Source organism: Paroedura picta, chromosome 4, assembly GCF_049243985.1.
Source record: "Paroedura picta isolate Pp20150507F chromosome 4, Ppicta_v3.0, whole genome shotgun sequence".
NCBI lineage: Eukaryota > Metazoa > Chordata > Lepidosauria > Squamata > Gekkonidae > Paroedura > Paroedura picta.
Genome location: NC_135372.1, coordinates 100,590,007 through 100,609,739, shown reverse-complemented (window position 1 = coordinate 100,609,739; position 19,733 = coordinate 100,590,007). Strand labels below are relative to the sequence as shown.

Here is a 19,733-nt window from a genome sequence, read left to right as displayed (position 1 = left end):
TCTTCAAAACTCAAAGTATTTTCCAAATTATTTATTCCAATGTCATGAGTAATCAAAACAGGGTCCAGCTTAGAGCATAATGATATTTCAGCTTTTGATCCATTCCTGTCTGGCTTCTGCCCCCACCAGGGGTAGGAGATGGTTTGGGTCACCCTGATGGATGAACTCTGGTGCCAGTTTGATGAGGGCGGGTTGGTGGATATATGGGGGACAGCCCTTCCACGATCATGGACAGGGGTAACAGTGGGTTATAGTCAATTGCACCACTGCCAGCTCCCTTTTGGGGTTCCACAGGGTGTGATTCTGTCATCCACTTTTAAAAACATCTTCATGTGCCCTGTTGCCCAACTGGTCCAGGGATTTGGGCTTGGGTGCCATCAATACGCTGATGACACCCAGCTCTATTCCTGATGGCCACCTACACTCACCCCAGAGAGATTTGCCAGTTGTTTGGAAGCAGTGATGGCTTGGATCAAGCAGAGCTGTCTGAAACTCAACCACTCCAAGATGGAGGTCTGGTGGCTGGGTAGGAAAGGCCCAGGAGAGGGAGTGTGCTTGCTTAGTCTCAGTGGTGTACAGCTAATCGCTTCATCAACTGTTAGGAATGTAACTTTAAAATGTAATCAGTTTTAAATAATTTAAAAGCTGCTCCTTCTTCCCAAATTAACTCATTGGGAAACTCAGTTTATTTAGTGGATTTTAGGCAGGGAGGCCAGCATTCCTAGATGTCATTTCTGGCCCCAACCACAAGCCTGGTGGAACAGCTCAGTCTTGCAGGCCCTGGTGAACTGTTTAAGGTCCGGCAGGGCCTGATCTCATTTGGCAGAGCATTCCACCAGGCCGGGGCCAAGGCCAAGAACAAATTGTTCTGTTTTGCACTTTGAGAGAAGTAAACACTGTAAACAGAATCTTATTTTTAAGAGTTTACCACTCACAGCATGGAAGAGTGGAGAAAATAAAAAGGGCCAAAATCTTTACATAGATTTCACTGGAATAATTATCACATGGCAAGTATAAATCATACTGCAGTATCTTTCTGTGAGGCAGAAGCTTTGTGATATAGCCTCCCTCAAAATTCCCTCAGGGGCAATTTGAGTTTGGCACATTTGTTCTGAAAGTGTCCAACCTGCCTTTCCTCATCAGAGCCCAAGGCAGCTAACAATGACTCCACTAATATATATTAAAACTACAGCAGCCCAAACAGCCCAGGCATGAATTGATATGCATCAGAAATCAGACAACTGCCTCATAACATTAAAAAAAGTTTTACTGACTCTCCTAAAACCAACAATGAAGGGCTCTGTTGGATATCCAAAGGAAGTCCTTTGCACAACTGTCAAGAAGAAGGCATGAGGAACAGGCTATGATTAGGAATAGTAGACATTGATCTGCCAAATACCCATGCTGGCTCTTAAGGAACGTATCTTACAGACATTTAATATACTTGGACGAACACCTTGATATCTGAGCTATTTAACAAACACACTTGCAAATTTAAGGAATAACACATGTTCCCTACTGACCCATGAGGATGATATGCTGATCCATATGATTTACATATTACATAATTTCTATACCTTTCTCATCAAGACTAGAAAGTTAAGTACACGGAGTTACAATCAGTAACCATTTTCAAAAATCAGTAACATTTTTCTTAAATTACTCACATGGGAAAGGGGTTGCCTTTGGCTTCACATTCAATTATTATGTTATCTCTTGGATCTACAATATAATTCTTCACAGACTGCTTTGTAATAGTGGGGGGCTGAGATACTGAAATGCATACACAGGGAAGAGATAGGGAGAGAGAGAGAGACAGAGAGAAAATAGAGAGAGAGAATAGATGGGGAAAAGATAAGAAGTAAAGAATGTCAATTTGTTATCATGTGAAGTACAATATTGTTGTGCATTGAAAAACTTTTTATTATATCCAGGTTTCTTATTGTAGACACACTGCAAATTCCAAGAACAAAACAATTAACTTCATAGTCCCCACATTCTAAGATAAAGTCACTACCTTATATTACATCGTAAGTTCTCAATATTATTTTGGATTAAGCGTAAGGTTCTGGTAATCACCTTTAAGGCCATACGCGGTTTGGGCCCAGTGTATCTGAGAGACCGCCTTCCTGCCTATACCCCCAAAAGAGTCTTACGCTCTGCCACCTCCAACTGGCTGCGGATCCCTGGCCCCAGAGAAGCGCGTCGGACCTCAACAAGGGCCACAGCCTTCTCGGTCCTGGCCCCCACCTGGTGGAACGAGCTCCCTGAGGAGTTCAGAGCCCTGCCTGAACTTCCACAGTTCCGCAGGGCCTGCAAGCTTCTCCACCAGACATTTGCTTGAGGCCGACCGACTCAGAACACCTGCTGGTCCCCCCAGACGCCTGCCCATGACTCTCCCAAAGTTACTGTTAATTCTTATATAATTTTATTATATATATTATATAATTTTGTAATCTTTTGATGTATTTAAAGTTGTTTTGATGTTATAGTCTACATAATGTTTCATGTAAGTTATAATGTTCTGTGTAAACCGCCCAGAGCTGCAAAGAAATGGGCGGTATAGAAATCTAAATAAATAAATAAATAAATAAATAGATAGATAAATAAATAAATTTCATGATTACTGGAGACAAAATCACAATCCTACAGCAAGTTCTCTTGTCTAAGCCCCTCTGAAATGAATATGAGCTGGTCAAAGGGAACAAATTTCCAAGCAGATTATGCTCATAGTCCAGATGCAAAGCCATATTGTCCAACATTTAACATATCAAAAAGAGATACAATTGTCCATAACTGGATGGACCCTTGCTTGGAACAGGGTCTCTCCTTAGGGCAATTTTCTTTGTGAAAAATGTATTTATCATTGTTTCACATGTAAAACTAAACATTTATGAATCTTCTGAGAAAGAGTCAATATGAACTGAAGTACATCACCACATTTTGCTCTAATCAAGGTGAATATATAATTAAAGGACCAAAAGTGAAATGTTTTATGGATATATTGAGGGATACAAAATAAATGTCCAGCAAATGAAAGTCAAAGTCAGTCAAACATTTTTCTGGAAATAGTCATAAATCTGCAGACATCATAGAGCTACAAAAAGAAATGACAACCAACACTAAAATCAGAAACACAGTGAACCTTGGGGTTACAAACCAGGATCTCTCAAGGGATGAATGAAGACTTAGAGCGATTAATATTGATTTAGCCTTGATAGAATGCCAGATGTACTTATTTGCTCTTTACCTTTATAACATAGTGAGTAATTTGCTACAAACAATTGTAAACAGAAGCCCTCCAATCTTTAGCTTTCCCTCCTTCCCTCCCTGGCAACTTTCTCAAAGAAAAATCTGGCTGAGTGGCACAGTGGTTGCCGGTGCCAGGCTGGTTCCAGCTGTTCAACAAATCCTCATCAAGATTTAGATTTCAGATTATTCTGTAAATTTAAGATTTCCTTCAGGTTTGTAGAGAAATACTTCCTGTCTTCCTCTAGTTCCATGGCTTTAGTGATCCACACTATGGATCAATTTGGAATTGGTTTTATGTCTTCATTTAAGAAAACCTAACATGTATAGAAGGATTAAATCCATTCTTCTCTTCCTATGTCACCAGTCAGAATTGCAGTTGCATTTCACACAACATACTTTTTAGAGACTGACAAGGATCAGTGGTTTTCATTATGTTTAATTTCACTTCTTCAGCTCCAACAATCTTTTGGGGAATATAATGTGGTATTTTCAATACAAATTTCAGAGTCTTCTCACAACAAGCATATTTATCAAGTTCCTACAACCCAATCCACAGCATTGTGGAAGAGGGAAAGTTGTTATTGTTGTAGTATATCAACAATATTTACCCACTATCAGAGGTAGAAATGTGAAATTTCTAGAAATTTTGAGACCACTGGGGAAAAACCCTTCCCCCACCCCAGAAAAATACTAGAAATTTGGGGAGAAAACTGAAATACATGCAATACTTACTGTCAAATTTAAACTAATTTTACTGCTATGACAGCATAATTGTATCATTTATACTGAGCATATACGTTTGCAATATTTAAATGCTATTTTACATATTAATTTAACAAATATAACATAAACATATATTAAATCCTGATATCAGGATATGTGGGACAGCCCTTCAATGGCTGATCTCCTTCCTCCAGGGTCGTGGAAGGAGGGTAGCTATCAGAGAGAACCAATCCTGTTGCTGCCAAGTTCCATGCAGAGTGCCACAGGCAACAGTTCTCTCCCTAAACCTGTTCGATATCTTCATGCACCCTCTAGCCCAGCTGGAATGGAGGTTCAGACTAGGATGTTATCATTATGCTGATGACACCCAGCACTTTCTCCTGATGAACAGCTATCCTAACTCTCCCCCAGACTCATTAGCCAGATGTCTGGAAGCAATGATGGGCTGTCTCAAACTGAGCCGTCTGAGACGGCTGAGGTTTGGTAGGAAGGGTCCCAGTGAGGAGGCGCGACTGCCCTGCCTGAATGGAGCGCAACTATTAGTAATACACTCAGCCAGGAACTTGGGCATGACCTTCGACACCTCCCTCTTTATCGAGGAACATGTCACAAGAGTAGCATGGCCGGCATTCTTCCACCTCAACCAAGCTAAGCTACTAGCACCCTACCTGGTCCCAGAACACGTAGCCATAGTGATCCATGCAACAGTCACCTTGAGATTAGATTTCTGCAATTCACTCTACACAAGCCTACCTTTATCCCTGTTCTAGAGAATACAGCTGGAACAGAACGCAGCAGACAGGGTTCTCACAGGAACATCCTCGAGGGCCCCCATTTGGCCCATGCTCCAACACTGGGTACTGGTTGAATTCTGATCAGGCTTGAGGTCTTGGTCATCATCTTCAAGACCATACATGTTCTAGAGTTGATGGAAGGCTAAACCAAACTGTGCCCTTCAGCAAATTCTCCTTCCTTTATATCCCTCACTCCTTCAATGGTAGCTCTGTCTGGCTTTTCTCAGTCTTGACAGATCACAAGAAGCAGACAGAATAAACCCATAGTAAAATCTGAATTGAGCAATAAGGCTAGTGTATGTGTGTGTGTGTGGGGGAGCTCAGTGGTTACTTCTAAAAGGCTATGTATTGTGCCAGTTTCTTCCTTTGTCTCAGATGACCAGATCGAGAAATGTAGCTTTCATGCTGAAAGCATTTCAGTAGCGCTGTAAAATATTCAGTGAGAGCCACTGAGTTATCAACCTCCAGATTGAGCCTTGAGTTACAACAGATCTCTGGGCTTCAGAAATCAGATTCCACGGAGGAAATGGCAGCTTTGAATGGCAGACTGTATGGCATCACATCACAGCTGAACTTATTCACCTTCCAATAACCTCCCAAGCACCACCACCAAGCCTACTGAACTGGCTATCAATACAAGACCTGAAAATCAACTTTGAAAGAGTTTTTTTCCCCCACAGCCTTCTTCTTGAAAAACAGGGTATAAGATGAAAAATGACTATCACATTTATGTAACCTCACACACAGAAAGCATGCAATCTATAAGAGGTTATGAGGTCTGGAGACGCAAGAGTGGATTTGTAGTTTAAAAGAAGATTGACCTTTGTTGGCCTCCATTTCCTCCACTGTAACTCTATGCCCTTTTCTGTGACCTGCTGAGTTGCATTAGCAACAGTGAAGACATGTCTGCCTCAGAGGGAGAGGAGACCTCAAGTGCAATGACAATGGCAGCCAGACTTCAGCAGAACAAGACCTCTGGCAATGACAGTGATAGTGGGAAGGCATGCAAGCATCAGCAGAGCAAGAGCACCAGCATGTAACATCTGCAAACTGACTAGCCAACAAGAAAGAAATTAATGTACAACAAGGTCAGCATGACCAGACTGTACTAACATAAAAAACCATATCTGAAGCTACAAACTTGTCTATGCCAATCAGCACATAAGCAGCAAAGGAGCATCTGCAGAAGTTCAAGTATGTGCTGAACCTGCTTGTTAGGTTGGCTGGTGGATGGGTGGGAAGAAGAGAAGGCAGCAGGAGAAGAACTATGAGGGCTTTCTGTGTTGGAAAAGATAAAATGTAGTACATGTATTTGAAAATAGGTATTATGTGCCACAAAGCCACTGGACAAGATCAGCTCATACTCATGTCATACATAGTTTGAGAGCTGTGAATATTTAATGAGGTGGCTCAAGAAAGAAAACACTACTGCTAGTTGCAGTGGAAGATTAAACTTATCAGATTTACTGAGTTAGCAGGGAACTCCATAACAAGAAAGAAAAATCTGCTCAGGATTCATGCTTGGAAAAGTAATCTCTAAAGCTATTTGGATATAATGGGTGCCACACACACAGGGAATCCAGAGGCTAGGATGGGGATTACAGGGATTGTAAATAACATAATCTTGAAGCTCTGCTCCCATTTTCATCATTATAAACCAAACAAGGTTTAATACTTAAAAATAGTTCCACAGAAATGGCCTTTTAACATGTTTGCTCTGATGTTTTGTCCCTCTAGTGGTCATTATAGTATACAAGCCATTATATTAATACTAGGGGCCAAGCCTGTTGCATTCAGGAATGCAACGGGTGATAGATTAGGAGGGTGGAGTGGAAGAACTCTGCAGATGGCCTCCCCCTCCCCCCAGGACCTGGAAAGGCTGCAGCCAGCTATTAGGGAACTCACTGGCAGGAATCTTACCAGCGCCTCTCACATGGCAGGGAACTGCAGCCTCCAAGCCACAGAGGGAAGTGGAAGGAGGAGGGGTGGTCAGGCGTGGGGGCTGGAAGCCAATTGGATGGCCGCTGGACAGACAGGAGGGGGAGGAGGAGGCACTCAGGGGTGAGATAGCCACCCTGAGTCAGTGTTAAGCGCTGAGTGGCACTTAAGCCATGAGACACGCTCCTTCTGCAAGGCCTTACCAGAAATATTACATGGAACAGATAAGCAGAGAGCCTGCAAGGACTTGTGGGGGACTTCTCATTTCTCCTTGCCCTACTCTTTTGCTCTTCCCTTGCCAGAAAACCGTCATGTTATGCAGGGGTCCCTGTGCCAAAGGGCCCCAATCCAACCGGAGTGTCTAAACTCTACTTATCAAACTGGAAACAGAGGGTTGCCCACCAAGTTCTCCTATATCATATTAAAGGCGTTTAATATGGGAGCATGTCAGCAAAGCCAGCTTGAAGTTAACACAGGCATTTTCCCTCTTATACCCTTTCTGCGACCACATCTCAGCCCTCCTCCCATTGTCTGAGAGACAGGGGTCTACAGGCTACACCCGTCTGCCTTAGGGGTTAATGCTTAAAAAAAAAAAAAAAACAGAAGTTACAGGATAATAGTTTAACAAAGGCAAGAAGTTACATTTTCACACAAGTTTGTGGTGAGTGTTTCCTGTGCAGTCATCTATTTGTGGTGAGCGTTTAGCTTCCTGTCTACTCTTAGCTTGACATATAAACTATTTCAGAGAAATCAGTGCCTCCCAATGCAAAGTAGAAGCCTGTTCAACAGGGTTGGCAGACCTGGCCAAAATGGCTAAATTATCACTGTTAGTCAACGGAAAGACAGAAGAAAAAACAATGGGGTCCCTACCTAAACTATCTGAGAAGATAAATTAAATGGGGATAAAATGATTCATTTTGTATTAATGTGATACAAGAGTATAACTTGTATAATGTATAACTATATAACTATATAACTATATAACTATATAACTATATAACTATATAACTATATAACTATATAACTATATAACTATATAACTATATAACTATATAACTATATATATATAACTATATATATATAACTATATATATATATATATATATATATATATATATATATATATATATATATATATATATATATATATATATATATATATATATATATATATATATATATATATATATATATATATATATATATATATATATTCCAGAGAAATGATTGGGTTGAATACTTCTGCTTTTAAGAAAGATATCTGTGTTGCAGTCTGGTTCCCAAGCAAGCAAATATTCCTTAATTGCAGGTGTAACAGAGATCTCACCTTCCCCATTGTAGAATGAGACCAGTCTCTATGGGAGCTGCAAAAGTCTTTCCATGCTCTGAGAATTCGCCTCCTTATTTTTACCACAGGCAGAGTGAATTTTTATAATTATTGATTCTCATCAATCACAGTTCTTTTCCTGCTGCCTTCTCTCCTTAACCCCCCCCCCCCTAACTTTTATCTGCTCCCTCCCATCTTCAGATTTGTCTCCTTGCCTCCTCTAGGCAACTGGGAAAACTCTAGCCAGGCTTCACGGTGCCAGCTGCTGGGCCCAACTGTGCAGAGCCAGGCACAGCTGTGTGATGCTAGTTGCCAGACTTGGGTCCAGTTGTGCTAGGGGGACTTGTAAGACTGGTAGCCCCTTCCACACATTATTTCCTCTCCCCCCACCCTGGCAGTCCCACAGTCTCTCTTCTTTTCCTGCTTCCTTCTCTGTTTTATCCTTACAACAACTCTGTGAGATAGGTTAGGCTAACAGTGTGTAGCTGGCTTAAGATCACCAGTGAGCACCATGGCAGAATGGGGATTTAAAGCTGGCACTCCCACTGAATAACCATACCAAGCTAGATTTCAGAGGGATAGCTGCTATTGGACAGTAGCAAACAACCAATCCTCCCTTAGTCATGCAGTTGGTATGGTATCAAGTTCCCCAGCGGTTGCTAGCAGGCCTGTCCTGATGAATCCTCCCTCCAAGGCCTAAACAGCCCTGGAAAAGCCCCTCCACCTGCTTTTTACTATCATAAACTAAAGCTTGAAGGCTGGCAATAATGTTTTGATTGCCCAGCAGTGGCCAATGAAGGCAATGAAGGTTTGTTGAAAGCTGTGTCTTGTCTTTTTATGGTCCCAGTATCCACAAATGAGGTCACATTGAATTATATTGTTTTTCTAAGGCTGCAAATCACTTTATTAATTTTTTCTCAAAAGGAAGTGATATGAAACACGTTCAGAAGAAATCATGGCAGTAGTGAGTAGTGAACACCATACAATGCAAAGTTATTTGTACAGGAAACCAGGCTTCAATGCATCGATATGATTCCTCAGTTAAGTTTAATTGGGACAATATGTTGCTTGGCAAACTTATATGTTTCACAGAATTTAATCATAATAGCGTACTATGCATTGCCCCTGAATTATATGGTTAATCTTGTAGGTCAAGTTGCAGACAATTAAGCTTTCAGCTCTGAAGGCTATTCCTCACTTTCGAGTATGAGAAACCATACAGGTAATGCTAATCCTGCAGCCCCTTCCACTTTGGACTCTTCAGCTCCCTTACAAGCTTACTAGTAAGTGCAGATTTTTTCTGCTTTTCCCCAAAACACGAACAGACAACTACCTCAGAGAAAAATAAGCCAGAAAGTAGGACTTACATTCATCTTGAATACTTGCTGTTAGTTCCAAAGTGTAAGCATAGTAAAAAGAAAAAAAACATAAAGGGTTAATCTAAATTATTTTATATTTGAAATGTTATTGAAAAAGGTTAAATCTATAATTGTAATAGTTATTAATATTGTTAACCTCGGCACACCACTAAATCTTGTTATTCTAAGATGACACTAGATTCATTTCTTTGTCTTAATTCTTATAGCCAAACTAACACAATTTATTCCAGCATAAGTTTTTGTGGGTCAGAGCTGGGGTTGCCAGATCTACTGGTCTGGGCAGGGTTCCACTGCTTTCCAGATGCACCTTACCACCCAACTTCCCCGAATGCAGAAGAATGTTGTACCATACTGATGTCACCCAGATGTGATAATGACATGCCAGGCTTGTTGGGGGAGTACCAGAAAGGCAGAAGGTCATCGCCCAACATCTCCAATGTGCTGATGACAGTTCTGGGTGATGTTGGAACATTGCAGTGATCCTCCCCACTCCCACCCATCTCCGAATAGCAGCATTGAAGGTCCTGGCAACTCTAGCCAGAGTTCATGTCATTAGATGCATCAGAACTACAATTGCGGATTTCTTACAGGCTCTATTCCAAAACCTTTATTAAATACAGTCCTGCAGAAATTGGGTAGTTGAGGTTTTCCCGGAGTTCCAGAGAGATTTTCATATCTCCTTAAATTTAATGCTGCTCTGTTAGACTATCCATCATATTTGAATAATCAAGTAGTGTACATACATCTATTAACCAGCTATTAGTGTGCCATTCTAGCATTGCCACTTGCTTTCTCATACATGGGTCTTAATATGAACCTTTTTAAAATGTAAACTGACCCCCTGAGGTAGAATAAATTATATATTTTACCAGCACATCATTTACAGGATTACAAACCTTTCAGCCTTGTGGATTGTTTATTAGGAATGAATATTCAGTGTACAAATAAAATGATATTGTATATTCAACAAAAGCTTACTATATGGTATGTAACTACAGAGAGACTTGTTAATACCCTTTGGAAACACAGAGCAAATCAGCATTATAAAGATAGAATAAACACAGGACGATCTCAGATAACTCAAACCAAAAAGAAAAGACATATCTTTATGGCATTAAACAATAATAAATAATGTTTTTAAACAATGTCCTTTCTTGAGTCTGCTTTTAGTTTATTTCATTCCAAGGGCTGAAATAACCTAAAAGTAAACTCAAGAAAGGATATTGTTTAAAAACATTCTTTATTATTGTTTAATGCCATAAGCATTATAACAATAACAACTTCCAAACTAAATTACAAGCTCATTATGTCAAAGACTCCAGCAACTATTGGAGCATCATATTAATTTCCAACACAAATAAAGTGATGCTCAAAATTTTGCAGCTACAATTCTTACTATATATGGAATGAAAATGTCAGGAGTTCAACTTGGATTCGGAAAAGGAAGAGGCACTAATTATCATACTGCAAATTTACATGAGTTACTGGAGCATACAGGTGGATTTTAGAAGAAAATCAGTTTGTGTTTTATGCAATACAGCAAAGTTGTATAGACTGAAAAGCCATGGATGATTTAAAAAAAAATGGGTCAGCTACAACCTGCATTCTGGACAAGAGGCTACTGTATGGTCAGAATATAAAGAAATAGAATGTTTTTCTTCTTGGCAAAGATGTCAGACAAGGATGCTGTTTGTTTATCGCTTCTGTATACAGAGCATATAAGGAAAATTGGATTAGATTTAGATGAAGATAGAGTGAAAACTGGTGGAAAAACCATTAACAACTTTAGATATTGTTTGTGATATTACTGAAAGAAAAGAGTAGAGACTTGAAACAACTACTGATTCAGGTTAAGACAGAAAGTGCCAATGTACGATTGCAGCTGAACATCAAGGTGACAAAATGAATGAAGATAACAGGAAGAAAGTTAGTTCCTTTAAAATGTAACCATTTCCGCACAGAGAGCTAAAATGCTTGCAAACATGGGATGGTGAACCTCACGATTGCAGCCCACCTCACGATTGCCCTCCACGATTGCCCTCTGCTCGTTTGTTTTTTTGCCTCCCAACGATGCTGCAAGTGAAAAGAAGCCGAACTTCTCCCCCTGCTCCTTGGCTTGCCAATCACAGCAAGCCACCAATCACAGCACAGCAGAGAAACGCCAGAATGATACAACATTCCCCACCCTCTTTTTGGGATTCGTGTTTTTTGGAGTTCATTTACATCTAGGTGGATTCTTTAAGAAGAAGAGGAAGAAGAAGAGTTGGTTCTTATATGCCGCTTTTCCCTACCCGAAGGAGGCTCAAGTGGCTTACAGTCGCCTTCCCATTCCTCTGCACATGGCTGTGAGAGGCTGCACATGGGAAACTGGAGCCCAAAAAATAAATTTGTGTAAATGGAAGGCTTTAAGACAGGGGGGCAGGCATGTCTGGATGATCGGGAGAAAGCTAATCACCCACCCGCCCCTTTCCCCCTTTAATTCCTCAGCTCCAAAAAACACAAATGTGTTTTGTCTGCTGATCCTAAAAAGACTGTGGACACTTTAAAGATTTTATTTTACCTTTCACAATGTAGCTTTGCAGTCACTGTGGACCACACCATTAAATAAAAAAATACTTGGAGCAAGAACTAGAGAAGGAGGGGTGTGAGGGCAGGACAACGCTACAGAGACTATTTCACCTTTCCCCCTTCATATAGGCTTGCCTCTGGTTGCTTACTGGTTGTTCACTGTTGGGATGCGAGATAAAAGTGGCAAATCCACTTTTTGTGATTTCCCTCATCCTGAGGCAAATCTGGGCAGAACTCGACCCAGCCCCTAGGCAGCCTTGGGATGCAGGCATGTGGAGGGAGCTCTAAAACCCACCAGCAACCAGAGGCTGTCCAGGGGAAGATTTCTTGTGAGGAAATGGTGGTAGCATTGGAGGAGAGTTTTGCGGATACCGTGGATAACCAAAAAGGCAAATAAATGGATTCTAGCTCAAATTAAAGTTACTAAACTGATGCTCTTGTTCTTTGGTCATATCAGGAAAAGACAAAACTCATTAGAAAAAACAATCATGCTAGTGAAATTTGAAAGTAATAGGAAAAGGAGAACATGAGATGTACTGACTCCATGAAGGAAGGAAGCCACTACCTACTGTTTGTCAGATCTGAGTAAGGCTGTTTATGATAGGATGTTTTGGAAGTCAACAATTTACAGCATTGCCATGAAATTAGAAACAGCATATAATGTGCATATTACAATGGGATATATTAACTGCTGTATAAGAGCATCTAGTCTTGCACTTGGTTTACAACAGCTACAGGTCCAGGCCCTGGGGTGCTCAGAGACAATACTTGCCTCTAGAATTCTGTAGTCAAAAACCACCACCACCACCACATGCTATGTTAATGAATTCTGCTGTTAATTATATATTTGTCCTGAATTTGCCCCCTACTGAATACTCAGTTTGCATTCAAAATCCCCATATTCTACTACTGTTGTACATAAGAATAGGGGAAATAGTTCCTAATTACATTCCCACATTAATTCAATTTTTACAAAGGATTTCATGTATGGTGTCAAAGCATGTATGGTGTCCATCTCTGATTCCACATCATCATTTATAATAAAATTAAGACTAGTATAATACACATCTTTGGAGGATTTAAGTGCTCACTTCCAATCAATGTGGACATTTAATCCTCCCTCTATTTCCTATTGTTTAACCATTTAACATTAAGAGGATCTGTCCCCTATGACTACTAAATTTCCTATGGTCTGCAGTTTTTGAAAATTTTTATCTAGCTGGTTGCTCCTATCAAAACATTTACTTTCACCCTAAAAATTATATTTAAAAAAATGTTGAGGCAAGAAATCCCTTTACAGCAGGCAGATAAAATTTCTTTTGTCTGACTATAATTGTTTTTCAGATTTGCTTAGGTATATTAGCAGGTGCACAACCAAGATCTTCTAGAGGATATTTGCTAGCTGAATGATACAACATTCAACACTGGCCTGACTGGTAGAAATTTACTGTGACATGCATCCTTGCACCTGTAGGAAACGCTAATCTCCATGAAGAAGGCTTGCAGGGGCCTGTGGTCCGGAGGAATACAGATTATTTATTCAGAGAATCAGCAATTTGCACACTTATCTTAAACCTCGAGCAGCTGTAGCTATTTATGAACCACCTGCTCGACTTAGTAAAACCTGAAGCCTTTCAAGTTCAAAAATGAGAGTGATGAATTAATTGAGTCTCTGCCACAAACAATAGGCAAGCACCAGAGGGCTAGAAAGGCTGAGCACTTTCTGGGTTAAATAAAAGGAAGATTAAAAATCCAATTCCCTGGCAGCTTGCAGGGAGAAAGGGACTCCAGAGCTGGTTGCCTTAAAAGAAAAACAAAAAAACCCACAACTTTGAAATAGACCCAGCTGGGTAAGGCAGATGTTTGCTAGATCCCTTAATGCCTTCTATTGATTTGGGAAACACCACTTGTACAAACTCATGAGATGAGCAACAGAGCTCTGAAGTAGACAACGCTTTATAATATTATTTATCAAGCCAATTTAACAAAATAACAATCATAGAGTCCAACCTAATAGCTCTTCTTTCAGCAGGCTCTCTCACAGGTCAACTCAGAATTGGAAAGGTCCTAGTGAAACATCTTGGAAAATGATTCGAGAAATCTTTTCTACAACTGATGCCGAACAAATGCATGTTACATAACAGATATATCAGGATGTATACACGGGATAGGTGCTTCAAACTGGTCTTTATGAATGACAAACTGTTGCTTCAGACATGCACGGCACAAGAAAATGTAAGAAACTGAACGTAATTACTTAAAACTTCACTGTAATTTCCTCACCTATAAAAAAGAACTGATCATGCCCACCTCTTGTCTCAACTTTAATAGGAATTAAGTGACAATAGTAATGTATTAATTAAAGTCTCAATTGAAAGAACTTTAAGAAATACAAAATGTTATTTTAAAGGAAACCACAACATTTAATCCTCCTCCACTAATAGCACAAGTAATTGTGCTGTTTTTTGGTTGTTGTTTTTTTAAAAAAAAACTTTTCTAAGATCTGATTACAGTTGGTGAGACAAAATTACACATTCTTTCATTCCAATGGAAGGGGTGGAAAAAACCTAACAGGAAGCTCCGTTTTTAGAAATCACTTGTGTTGGACTTCATAGCCCGCTTTCATTTCAGAAGGCTCATATATCAGCACAAGTGCCGAATTCTTAATAAAGTAGAACCAGAAGCAATAAAAAAATCTGTGCACAAAGTAAAATTCTTGATATCCCTATAAATAAAGCTCGGTATTGGTAAGCAAACACAAAGGGACCTTTCAATATCATCCACAGAATGCTAAAACAATACTAAGTAGAGCTGTGGCATCCTAAGCCCATTTCATGCCAGGGCTTAGAAAGGTGGAGCTGCTTAGGATCACACTGTCTCTCCGTGGATCTCTAGATACCCCAATCATGATGCTGAGATTGACCTGGAACCAATATTTGTATTGAAGCGCCAAATGTACACAAGAGCATATGTTAGTTTTGGAACTCTACCTGTACTGCTAATGCTTGGATTGTTTATTGAAACTACTTTCCAGATAAAGTAGTATTTGTTAATTCATTTCTACCAAACACGGCCGCATGGAATGAAAGGTATCAATGTGGACAACGACCAGAATAGCTATACTAAAGATTATTCTGTTACATTCTCCGAGAAGAAGTGGCATATGACAAACTGCCCCCAAGCACTGGAGACTGGCCACCTCAAGCATTTTACCGGTTGTGTGCGGCAGCCAAATTGACCATTCCAGGCTGACACAGCCAGCACCATGCTGTGCCGCGGGGGGGGGGGGAGGAGGTGCAGGCACCGGTGTGTAACTCAGTGCACACACACAGGTGCAGACTCAGCACCTGCATGTGTGCGCCCAGTTACACACCGGCGCCCGTGCCTCCCCCCCGTGGCGCAGCGCTGGCTGCATCGGCCCAGAATGGCTGATTTAGATGCCGCCACACACAACTCCTGGGATATAATTAATTTAAATAGATAAATGTGTTCTAAACAAATAGAGAAGTGTGGAACTAATCAACACACTGCCTGCATAGATTCTCCGTCACCACATTTAGGTGCCTGAATTGTTCAGGTGGCAGGGCTACTCTTTATTATAGAGAGGATCCATGTGGTTAAACATGCTGCACATCATGACTACACCATGAAGAAACTTGTATGCAGAAGCTGTTTCAGCTCCTTTTCTCATGTCTGGTGCTGTGTATGCCAACTCTCTTAGGTCATGGTTCATTCCAAAGTCTTGTCCACAAATCTAAGAAAGACAATCCTGGCTAACAATACATTGTTATGGCTATTATTAGGACAAGTTAGCCAAGACATTCTTCATCCTCTTCTATATGAACGCCTACTGAATTATTAATTTTTTAAAAAGGTATGATTGATAACAATTGTACTACACCATATTTTTCTATACCCCCCCCCCATTCCTAACAGTAAACCAGTATTATTTTTCCCTGGAGGCAAAGCCCACATGTTACTTGATGACAGTATCTGCCTGAGAAGATGGTTAATGAGTTTCTCTTGCTCACTATGGAGCACCTTCTATATAGTCTCCGTGGCAATCATTGTTGGTGCTGTGGTGTTTGATACAACTTTCACAAATTTAAGGCTGCAATCCAATGAATCCTCTTACTGCTGAGAAAATGCCTATATTTCACATTTATGCATATATGAAGATCTTGCATGACATTTTTATCAAATGAATGAATAAATGGACAAATATTGCAGCCAAACAAAATCTTATTCCTTCTTATATACCATATACTAAAAATATGACGATAAAAGATTGTGGCATAAGCTTCCATGAGGCAGACCCCAAAAATGAGGTTAGGCTTACAAAAGATATGGCACCATACTTTTCAAAGTTTTAAAGATAAAGGCTTTGTTAGATGACCACAGTATACATCAAACCATTTAGTAAACTGGCTCTGTATAGCCTAGTGACAGGATCTGAAAATTCAAACTAGACATGATGGCATCCTCATGGCTGCCATGAGGACCTCCTCACCATTTGAAGTCATTTAAAAATTCTGTGAGGGACCAGTCATGATCAGGTTCACAGTGTGGCAGTCTGAAGCATTTTTGCCCCCCCCCCACATGCCTTTGTATTTACCAAATGCTGAACAGCCTCCTTGTAGCTTGGCCACTCAAAGAGGTAGCGGGGTGGGGGAAGCGGGGGAAGGAACAGGACAAGAGTGTTGCGGGTTCGATCAGGATTAAGCCCTTGCAGAATTTTAAAATGACTTTAAAATAGCACTGGCATCCTCCTGGAAGTTTGTCCCTGACAGTGAAAAAGTCAAGGGCAAGAACAAAAAGCATTGCATCAATGCTTCTCCAAGTCTATATGGCTTAGTCAAAAACTCAACACATAGACACTGGAAGTTTGCTTTATTGCTGTCTTCTGGAATCATTTGCTAATCACTTCACAGGTAAGTTCATTAAAAGCTACAGGAGTTCGGTCATTTTATTGGCAGGTAAGAGGCCATTGTGAGGAAAGAAGACGCGACTCAGTGTTCTGGCATTTAAATGGCCACAGCCTTTATTCAACAACCCAACAGAGGGTTGGGGCAACAAGGAAATGAACCTGGCCTAACAGTCCGCTGACTGTGATACCCGCTTGCAGACCCACAAATGAGCCCATCAATTTCCCCGCCGGGAATACGGGTCTCACCTGTGGACCTGCCTAACTTGGGAGATGACTCGGATAGAGGGCCAAAGGGCGCAAACCTCCTTGGTAACCTTGCGAGTCATCCGGTCACCAACAAGCCAGTCAAGCTCACCCCGCTGGGCCTGCTCCTGGCTCGTTACCACCACCCCCTTAAGGAGGCCCCATTCGCTGTGGGGAGGCCGATCACACACCGGCTCCCCTGAACAGGTTCATTCACTTGTGCCTAAAATCGCCGTGACTAAATATAAACATCACACAAAACCAATGAAACCATGGGAAGGGTGGGTGGGTAGCTTGCCCGAGCTGCCAGCGAAGAGGCGGGAAGAAGGCAGGCAGCGTCTCAAAAAGACGCTTTTAGCCCCGCCTCCAGTCGCGCGCCTGCTGCCGAAGCAGCCCGTCGGCCCCGCTGGCGGCTTGCCAGCCAGCGTCGTCGCTCCTCTTCCCAGCCCTCCTCCCGCCAAAAAGCGACCCGGGTGAGTCCGAGACGCTTATTCTTGCTAATAAAGAATGGGCAAGGGCTTATTTACACAACCCTGAATGAACTGTATGTTACAGTTGGACACACAATTAAATTGGTTGCCTGGAAAATCATCAGCAAACACATGGAATTAGTACATTCCTGATCACATAGAGAAAATTGATACATTGTATGGCAAAATCAGCCAGATTAAGCTATATAGACATCTATAATGCAGTTTGCATTTCCTGTGTTCTTTAGTTCATATGAATTTTCTGTCATTTTTTTTTTTTTACATCTTACCTCTTTGCCCATGAACAATTGTATTCAAAGACACACTCTGGGTTCAATTATCATTTCTGATTGATTCTGGGTTTCACCCAAATGGATGTTTTCACAGAGTATGGCCATGATACTTAGGCAACCTCGAAACATACAAAAACCCCAGGGCTACTATGCAGTTTTCACAAAAGTGTTCTCTGACTAGTTGAGAACATTATTCTCTAGATATATGAACTGAGGAGTTTAAAAATAAATTGGTGGACTTACGATCCCGAGGGACTTCAATGGCTCTGATGAAGTGATGAAGATATAAAGCAAGCACCACTCCCACGTACGTTAGGAGATACCTTTGTATTACCATTTTGAATATTTGGCTAAGATCCAACGTTCCCAGATTCCTTCAACAAGGCAAAGTGGTGTCTTACTACTGTAGTGCAGTAGGATGTTTTGATTTACTGCAAAACAAACAAACAAAGGAATAAGTTATTGACCTACATTTAGATTAATATCGGTCTCTTACTCATTTATGGAAGATAGCTGTCAGAGGAACAGAAGACGCACAATCAAACTTCTGTTTTTTATTTCAGTGAGACAAGCTTGATCTAAATATGCCGCTGAATGAGTAAGAAGAATATGGAAGTGGCAAAACAGACTATACAAATTAAGGTCTGCATATTTCAGAGTTCCCCCAACATTAACAGTGCCCTGCAACTAGTAAACTAGCACAGCAGGCTAAGATTTATGTTGGAACTGAGTAGGGTTTGGAGATTTCCCAAAATTACAACTGATCTCCAGATCACAGAGATCAGAAACTGGCTGCATTGGAGCCTGGACAATATGGCATTATACCCGCTTCTTCTCAAACCCTGCCCTTGCCAAGCTGTATTCCCAAATCTCCAGAACATTTTCCAAAACTGGCAACTGTAATTAGAACCCTTGTCTGAACTTTGCTGACTGTTTTTATTTGCTGGGAGGTTTTACATGAGGGAGCAATTACATTCTGACAGCTCTACCAGTGGTTTGAAATACTACAGCCAATTCTATCGCATCAGAAATGCAATTTTTACCCATTCACTAGAATTGGGGGAAAACACCAGCATGACTAGGCCTCAGAAAGACCAGGCCTCAAAGAGGCTAACATTAAGCACTGGGGTTTCTCCTTCAGTCTTTCTCACAAATGGCTTATCAGTTCCCTTTTTTAAAAAAATCATGATTCTAAGGAATTCTTTAAAAAGAAAAAGGGTTTCAAGCACTAACATTACGACAGGAGTTTGTGGTTCAAGCACAGAGTGGCCTAGCCACTTCTCTGTGGCTAGGCAGAGTCTGATTTGACACAATGTTTAAATACCTGAGTGCCATGATTCCATTGGATATTCTGGTGCCAAGTGACTGTTTTCACTTTTAGGGCAGAATTTGACTCAAGTTTGTTTCTTATTATACACCACATACAGGTAAAAATCCTCAAGAAAAATATATGTAGTCTTGTCAAGCTAAGGGCACATAAATGCAAATTTCAGAGTATTTGCTGCCTTTAATGTACTTGGAAACAAACTGCTATTTCCACACATTTTCAAGGAACAAACACATAGAAATGTTTTCAATAAATAAAAAGGGATCCAATTTGTAATTTTAGAACTGCAAACATTCCCTGTTTATCAGGTCTATAACAAAAAAAATGTCTGGTTGGCTGACCCTGTTGGTATTTTTGATCCACATAATGTGATCACCTTTCAACATTCGAGTTTTGTATTTCACAAGAGGACATGCTATCAGAGAAAGTAGATAGTCTCCAGATGACAGAAATCAGTCCCCTGGAATCTTTGGCACTATAGCCAGCTGAGGG

The 19,733-nt window shown here is 40.7% G+C and overlaps 1 protein-coding gene across 15 annotated transcripts in view; it reads right to left on the bottom strand.

Annotated features, from left to right (window-relative positions):
* NFASC (neurofascin) overlaps positions 1-19,733 on the bottom strand; it is a 208,626-nt gene that overhangs the window by 102,158 nt on the left and 86,735 nt on the right. For all 15 annotated transcript variants that reach the window (XM_077334671.1, XM_077334672.1, XM_077334676.1 and 12 more), the window contains 3 exons: positions 18,158-18,345; positions 9,402-9,419; positions 1,668-1,773 (listed from right to left, as the gene is read on the bottom strand). In XM_077334671.1, the coding sequence (XP_077190786.1) occupies positions 1,668-1,773; positions 9,402-9,419; positions 18,158-18,251 (218 nt within the window). In that variant the 5' untranslated portion in view covers positions 18,252-18,345. The remainder of the gene's footprint in view (positions 1-1,667; positions 1,774-9,401; positions 9,420-18,157; positions 18,346-19,733) is intronic.